Raw genomic sequence first — 15,706 nt, 5'->3', positions numbered from 1 at the left:
CTCCTTTTAGATCTCTTCAATGTTCTTGATGAGATATTATTTTGCTGTTTTACTGCATATGAAACGATAATTTCTGTATGTGTAAATAAAAGCATATTGCATGGGGGGGAACATAATATCTCATTGTAAATGATGAATCGCTTAGTGCAGAGTCAGTCTATTCTTTATTTTAATATAAAGAGGATTGAAAATGTATCCATTAATTTCTCCTTTCTATCTATCTATCCATCGATCTAGCTATCTAGCTATCAAAATAGCAGATATATATACTATATAATATCTATGTATGATCACCATATATCCACGTATATGTGCATAGATATCAAAATATACACACATTTGCATTTATATAAACTTCTGTCTGTATTGATTAGGTTTATATGTATACGTGCATATGTAAAGTATAGTATGTGTGTGCCTACATATGCATGAACATATATACATTTTACATACGTATACATATCCTTTATATATGTCTGTATATATGAAAAGTTGTTTTGAGATATATGTGTGTATATGTGCCTATATGTGTGCGTGCATGTGCAGCTGTGCATGTATATATGTCTTTATATGCCTGCACATAAGTCTAAGTCTATATATGTGTGTATATGTGTATATGTAGTCACATATATGTCTGTAGATATATGTAACTATGTAACAGATAATGTGCTTTACTATCTGATTGAGGTTTACTTCTGCAGCCTATTGTTTCAGACAACAGATATAAGTTGCAATAGAAGAGGAACGTCGGATTTGGTGTCTGTCCCCCATTTCCAATTATAGATGGATCATTACAGACAGAGAAGTACTGAGAATCCAGACATCTGCTCTTCACATGAATGCACTCACCTCCTAGAGAACAGCCTGCCATCATGCTCTGGAAACTGGTTGAAAATGTCAAGTATGAAGATATCTATGAGGTGAGTATATAATATGCATACGAGTAAGAGAGTATATGTTTATTTAAATATACTTCTAGCTGTATATAGGCATGACTATACAATATATATCTGTATCTACACATATACACAGGCAGCTCTATAAATGCACACACCAGCCCACACAAATATACAGATAGGAAACCCAGAGTAAATTCTCAAATGCCTATTTATTTATGTATTTATATTGATCATGCTAAGTCTTAAACTTTTTTTTTTTCGTGGAAAAGCTGTTTGATACGATTTAAAACATCAAAGAAATGATCTGGGGGTTGAAATGAGGCAACTTAAAGGCAAGAGTTTGATTGTTTAGACCTCGAATTAAATATAATTCGATTAAATATGGACAAACGTTGAGGAAAAAAAGCTGAAAATAGACGAGAAACACAATCCAGCATTCATAGAGTGGATACATTTATTTTTTTCTTCTTTTTTTTTCTTTTATTTCCAATTCCCATCTAAGATCATCCGGAATCTGGATTTTTTTGTCTTCTTCTCGCTTTCACAATCGGATACATTTTTATGGTATTTTTTTATACCTATATAACAACAGACACGATATGCAAGCATACATATATTCATGTTAATCAAAGGGTATATACATTCTTGCACGTATACGAGCACACGCACCCGAATTCATACACTTAAAGCACAGCTCCTCATAGTCCGCTGGCGCGAAAAGTTGGGTGCTTTATTCAGACCTCTGTTCTTTTCGAGCAGACCGAAGGGAAAAAGAAATAATAATACAGCAAAAACACTGAGAAAGGTTTCCTAATTTTGCACGGTGTCACGAACGGCATCTTTTCAAAAAGGGGCTCGGCGAACGCCCGCCGCGTAAGTTAAACAGGATTTGCTCCGACACAGGGGCAGAGGCGGAAAGGAAAAGCGTCGGGCTCACGGCTTTTCAATTTATTTTTATGTATGTAATTAATTTATTTTTTTTCGGTCGGGGGACATGCGAGCGGCGGGAGCGGGGGTGGCTGCCGCAGGGGCGCGGCGGGGGGCGGCTGGCCGAGGGCAGGGCAGGGCGGGCCGGGCCGGCGCTGGCACCCCCGGGGCGCCGGGACGGGCAGCGCCGTCGGGCACCCCGCGGCCCCTTGCGCGCCTCGCCGGCAGCGCGTTAGGGCGTCAAGCTTCAAACACCGCGGTAAAGCAGCGGCGGGGCTTGGGGGCGGAAGGGGGCACCGCATGGAAGCACCGGCGACCTGCAGTCACGGTGAGGGGCGCCGGGAGGGCGGCCGCACGCTCCTGCCGCCCAGGGCGGCGTGCGCGGCGGGTCGCCCGCCTCCGCACGGCTCGGCTCTCCAAAGCTCCCGCCGGGCTGATTATCGACGGGAGGCTGGAAAGAGCCAGCAGATGCAGCGTGAGGCGCAGGCACAGCCCGGCCGCCCCCCCTCTCCCCCCGGCCCGCTCGTCCCTCCCCGCCGCTTCCCCGCCGCCGGCCCGGGCATTGTCCCGCTGCCGCAGCGGCGGGCGCCGGACGCCCCCTCCCTGGCCAAGGAGGACGGGGATCCCCCCCCTTTCCCTCTTCTTTCTTTTATTTTTTTTCTTTCTTTTTAAGAAGATATTTTTAAGCCTGGCTTGGCTGCTGGGCGTTTGGTGGACACTCGCGTTTCTAAATTGCCGTGGGAGAGAGGCAGCTTGGGGAGCGGCTGGGTGGGCTGCAGGCATGGTATGCCCTAACCTGTGGAGATCACAATGTGCGGAGTTTTAAAAAATATATATTACAGGTTTTGGGTTTTTTTTTAAAAGCAGCTAAAGCCTTCTAGGGTTATCTTAGTGGGGGGGGGGGAAAGTGTTTCTCTCTTTTCCTCTTTCCGATTTATAATTAACAACAAGGTGGTGGGGGAGTCTTAGACACTCAACCTGACTGTTCTTAAAACAAAAGTGTGTGTGTGTGTGTGTGTGCGCGTGTGTGCGTGCGTGCGTGTGTGTGTGTGTGTGTGTGTGTGTGTGTGGAGCGGGGTGGGGGGGCTGCTTTGGGAAGTGTGAGTCTATTTAGGAAGGAACGTAAGTTGAACTTTAACAGAAATGGCAGACAGTCCAGTTGAACGGGTTCCTGCAACATCAAAAAGGTTTTATATCGCCCCTGGCTTTGCCTCGAAACTATAAATTTACTATCCTTTAAAATTCAGTGCGTACATTTTACGTTTGGGTGAAAACTGGGATATGTGCGTATACATATATTTGTTATTATTATTTGTTTTCATATCGGGCAGAAGGAACAAGCTTCGGAATTAAATGGAGCCCAACTTAATCCTGATCCAAGTATTTGTTTTGCTATGGTGAATAAGTACGATCTGTAGCATTCAACAAAAGGGCTAATGCCCGCTGTAAATAGTTATATTATAATAGCTGCACATTTCTTCTTCTTTCTTTTTAAAAAGATTAGAAAAGCCTATTTTTTCTCATTATTTGTTAAAAAAAAAAACTATAGGAACAAAAGCACCAAAGGCAATCAATTTCTCGTATTTGGAATGTACAATTAAATGTAAAAGAAGGAAATCTGATTTTCTTCTTCTTCTTCTTCTCCTTAGCCTCTAGCACTGCTTCATCTCACTTCCTTGCTCCCGATCAGCAGTGTCTAGTTTACACATCTTCCTCCGCTTGAGTTAATTGAAGTTATGCCTCTTCCTTGCTAAACTTTTTCCCCCCTCTCCCTCTCCCCAAACTCTGCCTCTGCCAGCCCCCCTCGTCTGATTACATCTAGTAATTCTCCACTGAATGAACGTCATTTACAATAGTAGGGGAGCTCTCGAGCTGGCTGCCAGCTTCACGCTCCATTTGGTCCTGCATTCTCCCTTTAAAGTAGTCGTGTAATATTAATAGTCATGAATATCAATTATTATGAGGCGGTGTAGAGAAGGAAAGGGAGGAAGGGGTATCGGAGCAGTCTGAGCCTAGCCTTGGGTTGAAGAGGATTGTATCTGGGAGCTCAAAGGAAAAAAAAAAAAAAGAAAAAAAAAGGGGGGAAAAAAACCCCGAGAGGGAGGGGTAAATCATATATGTAGATACAGATTTCCAGGCTCGGTTTTGGGGGCACTGGTCTTTTTTTTTTCTCTTTTTTTTTTTTTTTGATGGATAGACTTCGAAATATCTCAAGCTGTTCTCCTGTATCCAACACGTCCCTTTGCAGATCTCCTTGATATTTTTCCCTCCAATTATTAGTATTATCGCCACTCTTTTATTTTTAGCTATTACAAGACTTTTTTTATTTCCAGATGTTAGTCCACACCTATTCCGCCATGGTGAGTTTGGATCCGTGTTGTACTAGAATTGCATGTTCTCTCTCTCTCTCTCTCTCGATCTGTTGTCTCTCTCTCCCTCTCTCTCTTTTTAAACGCCTTTGGCTTGGTAATTTAGCACAATAATTGGAGGAGGCTTGCAGCTGCTTCTCCCTTTTTGCATTGTGTGTTCTCGATTTGAGCTAGGGGAGTTTGGGGGGGAGAGCAGGAAAAAAAACTTTTTTTTTTTTTTGAACCATGTGTGCCATTGCTTGTGGGGATTTGAACTACACTTTGTGGAACAGATATTTTCTTGTTTACTTTAGCCTCGCAGCTTCAGCTCGATGGAGTTGGACAAAACTCCTCTCCCACCTTTTTGCACACACTTCCCCCCCTCACATCCCCCCACACACCCCAAAGAGTTTTCATTACAGTGAACCCCCCCCCCCCCCCGCACGATCCCACCCCATGCTCCGGAATATAATATTGGAAAAGGAGACAAAAGACACTGGAAGTTGCTGCAGAAATCATAGCGGCTGGATTTGTTCAACACCGATATTTCATTTTGGTTTTGTTTGAGGTTTTTGGATTTTTTCTCCCCCCCCCCCTTTTTTTAACCGGCGGTGGACTCTCCTTATACAAAGAGCCCCCTTGTTTTGCTTTTGTTTTTTAAGTCCTTTCCCGGACTACTTCTTACCTCGGAGCCCTCCGAGAAGTGCAACTTTCCTTCTGCTCTTTTCCACGTGAAGATGGGTTGGTGATTTTGAGTTTCAGGACTCCAGTAGAGGGAATAAATAGATGTTTGGAAACTTTAGGCAGGACAAGGGGTGGGTTGTTTGGAGGGCTGGATTCTTTTTTGGGTTCAGTTTGATCCTTTTTTTTTTTTTTTTAATCTTCGGTTTTACTTTTGGGGCTGGTGGAGGGGAATCGTATTACTGGACTGAAGTCACACATCATACACGCATATGAAACACCAGTCCTACATTTTTAATTATGACATTTAGCATTTCTCCCTCTCCCTCCCCCCTCCCCTTTCCTGCTAATTATTGGGAATAGACACGATCTGAGGGAGAAACGCTGCAATATTTCTAATCCGCGGCGGGGGAGGGGGGATACATTTGAACACCAGTTTCCATTTTTTTTTTTAGTCCTTAAGTTTTATTTTGGGGTGGGCGACTTGCTGCTGGGTTTGTGCTTCCCTTTTTTTTTTTTTTAAAAAAAAAAGGTCCTCCTTTTTTTTTTTTTTTAATTCACTTTTAGGACCGGCATGATGGAGTGCCCAGCCACAGTTCCCGGCTGTCCCAGCTGGGATCCGTCTCGCAGGGACCCTATTCCAGCGCTCCTCCGCTGTCTCACACCCCGTCCTCGGATTTCCAGCCGCCTTACTTCCCACCCCCCTACCAGCCTCTTCCTTACCACCAAAGCCAGGACCCTTACTCCCATGTCAATGACCCTTACTCCCTAAACCCCCTGCACCAGCCCCAGCAGCACCCCTGGGGACAGAGGCAGAGGCAAGAGGTGGGATCAGAAACCGGGTCGCTGCTGCCACAGCCTCGGGCCGCCCTGCCGCAGCTCTCGGGACTGGACCCCAGGCGGGACTACCACTCGGTCAGGAGGCCAGACGTCCTCCTGCACTCAGCTCACCATGGCCTGGACTCCGGCATGGGGGACAGCCTTTCCCTCCACGGCATCGGACACCCGGGCATGGAGGAGGTCCAGGTAAGGCACCGCGCTCCTTTCTCCTCCCTGGGCAAGGCAGAAACCTTCCCCAGCCTGCGGCCTCGCTCAGACATCATCTAGGGGGGCTTCTAGCAATGATATGATGCCTCATCAGCCTGCTCTCGCACTGGAGATTATAATTTTAATACTCCCTTTTTCTTCTTCTTCTTCTTCTTCTTCTTCTTTTTTTTTTAAAGGAGAATGTCATCACGCACAGGCTCTCTTTGGTAAACCCTCCCCTAAATGGAGAGCTAGCAGAACCCAGTAGGAAGACAGGCAGGCAGACACACTGCTCGAAATATTCCACGTGTTTCGAAAGCTGGCAGAGTTCAAGCCGGCCTTTCAAATTCCAGGTATTTCCCAGGAAATAGCAGCTCTCGCTAACCAATTTCCTGCAGCTTAGGGATTTTGATGAAACTGTCAAGCTCCTCTGTTCTTCGTCCGTGAGGGAGGGGAAATTAATAATGATAATAATAACAATAACAATAACAACAATAATAACAATAATAATAATAATAAAAACAAAAGCAACAACTCGCCGCCAGGAATGAGGCAGCCCCCCCCCTTATTAAATGCAGTTCTTAGTGGTAGGGTTGATTTTAAATTTGGTCTATTCGCTCCTCTAGGTAACAAAGGAGTTTCACGGGGCTCAACGCACAATATTTCCCAGCTTTCCCCCATCCCACGCAAAACTCGTCATCACGTGTTATTTCCTTAAAACAGAAAGGTCCTTAGCAGCTTTGCTGTTGGGGCCTTCTGCATTTGAGTGGATCAGTTTCCACCTTGCTGGAGGTGGGCAAGGCCAGCCAGCTGGGGACCCCGAGCTGGAGGCAAGAGCCTTTAGGGGCCAGATCTTGCATCAGACTTCAGAAGTTGAGATTTGGGTCCGCTTTTATTCCTTTTTCTGAATATACATATATTATGAGGCTATATGCATGTATAAATATATATATGTGTGTGTGTATGTGTGTTCAGACTTGGAATAAACAAAGATCTGGACAACCGGACAATATACGGACTCCAAAGTCACTCTGCAGAAAGGGGGAAAAGGAAGGAGAAAAAAGGAGGCTGAGAAGGAAAAAACAGCCGTGAAAAGGGATCCTGATGGACATTGTAATAAAAGAAGTAGTGGAAGAGGAGCAAAGGGATTATGTTGCTTTGGCTTATGGGTTCTTTTAGCGTTTCACGAGAAAATCTCGGAGCCTTACTGGTGATGAGGACTGAAGCAGTGCGGGAAGATTTTTGTTTTTTTTTTTTTTTTTCTGGATAGATTTCCTCCTGCCTCAGCCCGGTGGCCATCGAGTCACTGGTTTCCGCGTGTTTCAAAGTTTATTTGTAAGACCTAGAGGTAGCCCCTGGCCTCCCTCGGCAGGATTCACAGGTCTCATCTCGCTTTCCTTTCTTAGGCAAAACTCACAAGCAGGTCAAGGCTAGTGTGTGCAGGGAAGGGCTCCCTCCCTCCCTCTCTCTGTCTGTAACTGAAAGACGTAGCTAGTGCTTTGATATTTCCACCTTCCCCCAAGAAAGGCCGGTAATTGCTTGCTCGCTTATCCTTACACTATTATGAGGAGAGAGATAGAGAGAGAGAGCAAGAAAAAGAGAGACGGAAAAGAGAAAGAGAAAGAAAGAGAGAAAGAACACAGAGGCAGAGAGACAGAAGAAGAAAAAGAAAGAGAGAAAGAAAGAGGAGAGAGCATAAAAGAATGGAAGAGAAAGAAGAAAGAGAAAGAGAGAGGGAAAGACAAGAAAAGAAAAGGCAGGGAGGAAGGAGAGAATAATATATGGAGAGAAAGAAAGAGAGAGAGAGCGAAGAAGGAAAAACTGTTCTCGGGCAGTTCAAATAAGGCATCCTCCCTCTTTTTTTTCCAAGGAAGCGGCCTTTTTGGGGTGCAGGGAGCCGCGCTGGGCGGGAGAGCAGCCCGCGGGGGCCGCCCAAGCCCACGGCCGCCCCGGCGGGGCCGTCGGGGACCGCGGCCTCCCGTCCCGGCTGGGTTGAGCAGGCAGGACCGGGCCCTGGGAAGCCAAACTGGGTGCTGATTTGTACAAGTTTGGTCTCAGGCTAGGGGAGGAGGGGAAGAGAGAGAGGGTGATCCAAGCAGAAACATGTGAAGGGAGACGTGTCCAACTGCAAGTTTAGCACAAATGGAGGGAAAAGTAACCCAAAACTCACTCCTATCGCTGAACATTTTCTGTTCTTGCCGCCCTCCCCCTATTAGGGACAGATTAAGCTGGGCAGTTTTCCACCCTGATTTTTCGTAAGGATTTATTGTAGGTACACTGCTCCAAGGAGCGGATATACCTGTCATTCACAAATACTAGAGAGAATTTCCAGGAAAGGTCCCAAAACGTTTTTTTTTTTTTCATAGCCTTCTGAAAAGTTGAACTGATATCTAGGTAAATAGATGCAGACATGTAGCTTTTCTTTAGCTTAGGCGTCTCTGATTAAACAGATGTCATAAGAATGGGCTGGGCTGACAAGGCAGAAAGAGAGAGGAAAAAAGAGAGTGCGTGACAGAAAGAAGTAGTGGTTATTATATAAACACCAAATCCAGGCCATGTGTATCCCATTGTCCAGGGATATAATTAAGTGATTGTAACACGATAGCGCTCTGTTATTGTAAACAGAATGGATTGTATTGTCATTGCTGCCCCTTTCGAGAGGAATTTTCAGTCTGCCGTTTGCAATCGCACAGACAGGGAGCAGGGGAGAAAACACTTCCTTATTGAAAACAAATTTGCATCATCTAATAGAGACTCTAAAAACACCACTGTAACCCAGATTTTTTTTTCCTTACCGGCTAGGCAAAGTATGGTTTGTGAGTCTTATTAGAAAAAAGGTGTGATAAAGAAAAATCTACCGGGAAAGATGCAGGTGCTCTAGGGTCTTTGTAGAGAAAGAGGGAAAAAAGAGAAAGAGAGATAAATCTCCATATTTTCTTTTTCTTCTCAGATGTTTTCCTAGCTGTTGAATGAGGCATATAGGTTATATAGGTAGCTCCGTGCTACTTGCTTGTAGGAGGAGGGGAGGGAGGGGAATCTTTCCCTCTCGATTTTCTAAGTATATCTAGAAACACATCACCTTTCCCCTCCCTGCGCGCACACCTCCTCTCCTCCTCTCACCCACACACCCGGCAGTCACCGCCTCTGCGAGCTAGGTAGCGAGCTGGGAAGTTAAGCTGCGCCAAAACACCCAAGTCTCTTCGAAAGTAACCCCTGGTATCACTTTTAACTAAAGAAGTCTAGTAATTAAAAGTCTGAGTTGTTTTTCCACGTTTCCGCATGCAGTCCTAATTAAATCTTTACGATCCTCTCTGTGACTATTAACTGCCAGCATGCTGAGCGAATATCCTGTACAAAAACCCAGCAGGAGGGCGTAATTAGATAGAAAATCAGACAGGAGTCTTCTCATTAACTACAACAACCAACCCACGTTGCTGGCGGAGCGAGTGGAGGGCACGCACATAAAGCGTGTGCAGCACCGTGTACCCAGGAGAGGAGGGCAGAGAAGGGAAAGGGAAGATGGCGTTTCATATTTACCTCCACTTCTGGGCCACCGAGTGGCGAAGGAGGCCGCAGGATTTGTTCATCATCCCTCTTTGGCTAAGGGGAAGGAGGGAAGCCTCCGTAATTTTGTTTTGTGCCCTTTAGGTATGTAGCCTATTGATTATGGGAAAGACGCACGGACATACACAAACACACGACACGAAGAGACACTCTGCGTGTGTGTGTTCAAGGAAAATGGGGAAAGATCTGAAGGAAATATAGGTCCTTCATATATATGTATCTTTTTTTTCGGTGCGCCTTTTGGAGATGTAATTTTCTCCTAAATCTTTTTTCCATCTTGAATGTCTCTGCTGAGCCTAGGAAGAACAGGAGATAAGGGCTGGATCAGGATAAACTCAGCCACTCAGTGTAGCAAAGATAAAGTTAAAATAATAGGAAAGAAAATCATTGCTTTTCTGTGAAGAGGTTTTCCTTATCAGGGAAAAGGGAGAAAACTCCCTAAATAGGCAATAATCTGGAAAAAGCAAAACCTCGACTAATGATCAAAACAGAAAACAACAACAACAATAACAACAATAAAACCCTCAGATCCCCCTTCTAGCTGTAGTTCAGAATTTACCCTAACACAGACCCTGTCGTAATTCTGCTATAAATTGTTCCTACGACATCTCTGCTTTTTAGGCGATGATTTTGCTGTGCCGACCCAGGTTTAGCGGCAATCTCTGCGTACTCGTTTTTGTATATCGCAACTTCATGTTGAGAAACGAAATCCCACATTTGCTCTGTCCTCCGTGCCTGTCTTTGTTCTCTCCCTTCCTACAGAAGTTAATGCCATAATAACAGGTGTGCTCCTCATCGGGCTGAAAATAGAATAATAATAATAAAAAGGTTGAAAGGGAAACCGGGAGACTTTTTCTAGGCAGTCAATTTAGTAGTTTAGATTTTTGTTGAAGTACAATTCAGTTCCCCCTCCCACACGCACACACTCCCGCCCCCACAAATTCAAGACGTGTAAGCAACCTTGGGAGCTGTAAATCTCTTTCTGCTTGTACCCTATACGATGGGGGCGTTGCGCTGCACTCCGAATTGCTCAGGCTTTAATTAAAAGTCCATAATGTAAACTATTATATATAAAAAGTAAATGGCCCTTGAATTATTAAGATGTGGCAGGGTTAAGCAAACAAACAAAACAAAACAAAAAAAGAGGAGGGGGGAGGGTGGGGAAAGGGGAGGGAGAATGTAAGTTGTCCTTAATCGTATTCATCTCTGTCATGCAATAGATCTTACAGATGTTTCCAAATTGCTAGCTTTTCAAAAAGAGAAATATAAAGCTTTATCGAATGCAAAAAAAGTCTATGTAACATCTATGTTTTATAAGATAACAAAACCAGTATTGCACCCCATATGCTTCACACCTCCTTTTTTATTAGAAGACTATATAATTTGTAATAATTTCATTTTCTTGTCCATTTGGGGGAATAATAATAATAATAACAACAACAATAAATCCCTCCTCCCCTAGTGAATTAATATAAATGGAAATAACAGAAACTCCAGTTTGGAATGACATGATTTATGTACGCGATTCTTTAATATCCAGTCAATTTGAATAGTGATGTTTTTATATTCACAGTCAGTTGAAGATGCCAATAACAGCGGTATGAACTTATTGGACCAGTCTGTCATTAAAAAAGGTATGGATTATCCCAACAAGCTAGACAAACTTTTATTGTGTAGCAATATCGTCATGATATATTTTTACTTTGGGGCAATTAATTTATCCGGGAAGCAGGCATACATGGCAGCAAGATGAATAGCTGATTGGGGCGGTAGATAGAGCGAAGGGAAGAGAAAAGACACGTGAAAGGAGAAGCGGGTTTTTTTTTTCCCCTGTCCTGCACTCGGATTAATCACAATGATTGTAAATATTTCTGTGCGCTGTTGCCAATAGCAGTTCGAGTAGGAAAACACTCTTCCCGATGTGAATTTGCTACCTTCCCTCCCCCACCTTGCTCGACATTGCCCCCCCCCCCCCCCCCATCATCCTCAAACCCAATTTCCACAACCCCCCTCCTTCCCCTGGCCCGGCGCGCCCGGCTTTTAACGGGAGAAGGGGGTTGATGCTCTTTGGGGTTTTAAGACATTTCCCAGGCGGTTCAGCCGTGCCGTGCCGGGGAGAAAAATGCAGGCCGGTGGAAAAGAAGCCTCGACTCCTTCCCCACTTCCTCCAATAATCCCCCCTTCCCCCTGCCCCCCCCCCCCCTTTTTTAATCTTTCTACATATGCGTGCATGATTTAGTGCAACTGCAGCCTCACCCCATACTGTTAAAGGGAATGTGATATTAACAAATGTTTGCAGTCTCTTGTACAGCTGTAAGCAAAATAATTAACTAATTAAACTAATTAAATGTAATTACAATAACTCATTTTGGGCGTATTGCAGCTGCTTAATTTTTTTTACATTTCTCTGACAGTCACTTGAAGATGCTTGGCGATTAGTGTTGTGTTATGCTGATAGACATTAAACAGATCACACGCTGCAAATGTAGAGAAAGCTATCTTTAATTATCTAAGGAGTTTCTATTTCTAGATTCAATTTTAAGTACCAGAGATGAGCTGGAAATGCTGTCCCTTATGTTTGCTATCAGCAGCACTTATCGCCAGGACCTTATTATTTGTCAAATGCAGAACTATTAAACTACAAATAGTTTAATAGAGACAATCTAGAAAGTAAAGAAAAATAACACTGAGGGTGTTTATTTAAATTATACTGAAGATATTATGAGTTCCTTCCCTTTATTTATTATTTTTTTATCTAAATCCTCGTGCACAGTCATGCACACATAGACATATAGAGAATGAAGTTCTAGTCATTTGAGGAAGGATAGATGAAAACTTGAAGATCATTTGACAGCACCTTTTCTGACCACCGGTTGAAAAGACTAAGGATTTTTCGAGGAAAAAAATCTTAAAAAGTTGTCTTACCGTAATTAGTTCTTTTATAATTAGTTTTTAATGGAATTAGTTCAGTTGGCATGTGAGCAGTAAGTTTTATGCTAAGGGTCTGTAACACAATGGCTTCTGGTTGTATTTTTCCCCTTTTTTTTTATCTCTTTCCCACTCCCTTCTTCCTCCTTCCCCCCCCCCCCCCCCCCGCTTGATAGCTCATACACGATGTGTCCTCTTGGGTGTATTTGATTAATTGGCTGTTGATTTGTGGTCGAGAGACTTCTTTTTAACGTTGGTCTGCGTTCGTATTTTTCGTTTTGCAATTTGTTATTCGCGGAACACTCTTCAGTCACCTAGTCAAAAATAGCCTTTTTTTTTTTTTTCCTCTCTATCTCTCTCTGTCTGTGTCTCTCCCTCCTTCAAATGACGAGGACAGCAAAGACATATAATGTGCGTGCTGAGTGGTACAGTTAGGTAGTGAGTATCACGCGGTTAAATTTGTCAAATTAAAAATTGAATTGTAATAATTATGGGAGAGCTATTAGGTATAGATTGAGATGTGCTTACCGTGCCTGGGCTTTGGTATGGCTGTAGTCATAGCAGCTGCCACACACAGACACCTAAAGGTGGGATTACATGTGGGCATTTGCAGCTATGAGGAGAGATACTGTGAGTTTTATCCATGATGAATAGGATACCTCTGCACTTTGGAAATAACTAAAAAGATACTGTCGTTGGCTTGTAGGTGTTTTAAATAAGTCACTGTGGCAATATTATCTTCCTTAGAGGTAATGCTGAGCTCTAATGAACTGTTCAGCAGAAAGGCATATTGTGAGCTCGGTTTCTTTTTGAACAGCGAGTTTCTTGGGTGCAGACGAAGAGAAACGTGCAGTAAGTAGTAGGGCACATTTGTGGCAGACGATATTTATTCAGAACGAGAGAAGGAGCAACACAGAAAGGGTTCAGCAGGACTTTTGCTTTGTTCTCTACACTTTGCAGCTGTAAGGATGTACTTTAAAGTAAAGATAAGTTATTTAAACTCTGGAAGTCACTACTGCAGGCAGATGACACAGATAGATAGACAGTCAGATAGGTATTGATTAATTTTTGTGCAGTGGAATACTCTTCATGATAAATATTTTGTAGTTGAGGGGTGGAGGGGGCCTATTTCATCAAAACCTAGTTTAGTGCTTAAAATGGTGTAATAAAAATGTAGTGGAAAAAAAAATGACACAGACCTAAAGCATAAACTTAATTATGTCATCCAGCTTCTAAGTGTTCACTTCTTTATGGTCTTTGAGGCCTGCAGAGGGAACTATCTATCTATCTGTCTACCCACCTATCTATTTATCTATCGATGCAGAAGAATTGTCAAAAATATTAGGGAGATTATACAGGCATTCATATATAGCTATCAATTTATCTTGCACATCGATTCCACACAATAGATTATAGATACGCAGCCTCTTGTTATGTTTGCTGTCTGAGCTTACTTGACATTTCTGAAGTAATTTAGTTAAGAGGAAATGAGTTGTTCCCAGTAGAGAGAGCAAACGAGTGGAGTGAAGGTAGCCAGCGTGATAAATGGCTCTTTCATTTGGAGATCTCCAGAGCTCGTTTAAGGCTAATTTTCTGTATTAGCCCCCTTTGAGCTATTAATGCAATAGGCAGGGACCGTGGCCCCTCGTCTCTTAGCTGCCCCATTAGAGCTAGCATTAAGCTACCAAGCCTGAACTCTACTGTGGTGGTGGTGGCGGCAGTGAAATAATGAAAGGTGCTTTTTAAACCCTCCTAATCTAAACTGGCAGAGGGTGGTTAATACGATTTGAAGGGGGCTGGTCAATGAACAATCAATAAACTAATAATGAGCAGGATGCGGTACATTAACAGGCTAAAAATCCAACGAGACATTAAAAAATCATCGTTAACTCCTAGTCGCATTAAGATTTGGGTGGTGGAAGTGGGAGGGAGGGAGCCAGATAAATCAACGAGATGATAATAATCATCAAGAGCATTAATACCAGATTTAACTCGGCTTTGAGAGCTTACCGGCTACATGTTTTGAGGCCTTTCCCCGATTTGTGCTGAAATGAAGGGAAGGTTTTCCGTATGTCAGGAATAAAAGATCGGGTCCCCTTGTCAACTGCCCATCTGAAATTTGTTTGGCACGGGCTATGGTGAAATAAGTTGTCGTCTTTCAAAATCCTGCGTGGCCCGAGTCCAAAGTTAATTTTTTGTGACTCTGGGGCACAGTCAGTGACCTTAAAATTATCCTGATGTATTTATTTACTTTCCACTCTTTCTGCAGATTGTCGGTACGTTCGCATCGGATGTAGCACGAAAGGCCATTTTAACCCTAACAACTTAATCCATTGCCTCCTCGCACACACACGCGCTGTTATTGATATTGTTTTAAAGAATCGTATGAAACGACATTGTCTTAACATTTCTTTTTAAAGTGACCCTTAATCGCATAGCATGAGATCCGTCCCCACCCCCTTCCTGAAGTATCCAGCGATAAATGATTAACTGAAAACCACCCTGGCCACAGGCTTTCAGGTGACAGACCTGGGAATCAAACATTACTTCAAAGACTGTGCTTCGGTGTCAGTGTGTTGGGTACCTTTTCCTGGAATACTGCTGGAACGTTATTGTCACCTTTAATTTAATGCAAAACAATTTCGAGGGAATACATTTCACTTGGAAATTTCCTCCCGGCTTTCGGGGCAAAGGGGCTGCGGTGGAGAAGGGGGTGGGAGGAAGAGGAGGAGGAGACGAGCGGCAGAGGAGGGAAAGGAGCCTGAATACGTACTTTCTGTGTATGTTCATTAAGAAGAAAATAAGAACCGAGTCTTTTACTGGCAATGGGTGATACGTTGTCCCTGGACTCCCAGGTTTGTCTGTAGAGACAGACCAAATCAACAGTAACTACAAAGCCTTGCTCTTATGACGGACAAAGAGCTTTTGGCTCGTTTCAGGCGCAGTAGGTAGCTATAGGTAGAGAGGAAGACAGCAATTTGATAGCCAATTAGTAATAAGTTTGTCCATGACGTTTCTTAATAATAAATATTTATTTGGATTGGTGGATTGATAGATGGATTGATTGACTTGATCGACTCTCACGTTATTCACCAGGTTTACTGCAACGATGTCCGTAACTTAGAGAATCTTTATTCAGCTATATTTAGGACATAATGATTCTTTTTACTTTTTTTTTTTTTTAATATTCTTGACTCTTGACGTATCCTTTTTATTTCCATTTCTTCCTGTGCCTGTGCATTGGGGTGTACTTTCACGCGTTTGTGGCGAGCAGCCCAGCAGAGAGCCACCACCACCACCACCGAAAAAAAAAAAAAAAAACACTCTAACACT

The 15,706-nt window shown here is 43.4% G+C and overlaps 1 protein-coding gene across 6 annotated transcripts in view; it reads left to right on the top strand.

The window, feature by feature from the left end:
• The first annotated feature begins 749 nt into the window (after positions 1–749).
• TFAP2B (transcription factor AP-2 beta) overlaps positions 750–15,706 on the top strand; it is a 33,360-nt gene continuing 18,403 nt past the window's right edge. For 2 of the 6 annotated variants that reach the window (XM_068936962.1, XM_068936961.1), the window contains exons 1-4: positions 776–920; positions 5,423–5,881; positions 6,079–6,234; positions 11,019–11,079. In XM_068936962.1, coding sequence (XP_068793063.1) covers positions 840–920; positions 5,423–5,881; positions 6,079–6,234; positions 11,019–11,079 — 757 coding nt within the window. In that variant the 5' untranslated portion in view covers positions 776–839. Of the gene's footprint in view, positions 921–1,626; positions 1,858–3,824; positions 4,187–5,422; positions 5,882–6,078; positions 6,235–11,018; positions 11,080–15,706 lie in introns of those variants that run through there. The other 4 variants (XM_068936963.1, XM_068936965.1, XM_068936964.1 and 1 more) reach the window with 4 other exon arrangements.

Source organism: Struthio camelus, chromosome 3 (genome assembly GCF_040807025.1).
Source record: "Struthio camelus isolate bStrCam1 chromosome 3, bStrCam1.hap1, whole genome shotgun sequence".
Lineage (NCBI taxonomy): Eukaryota > Metazoa > Chordata > Aves > Struthioniformes > Struthionidae > Struthio > Struthio camelus.
Note: the sequence above shows the minus strand (reverse complement) of the source record. Positions and strands in the feature narration are given on the sequence as shown.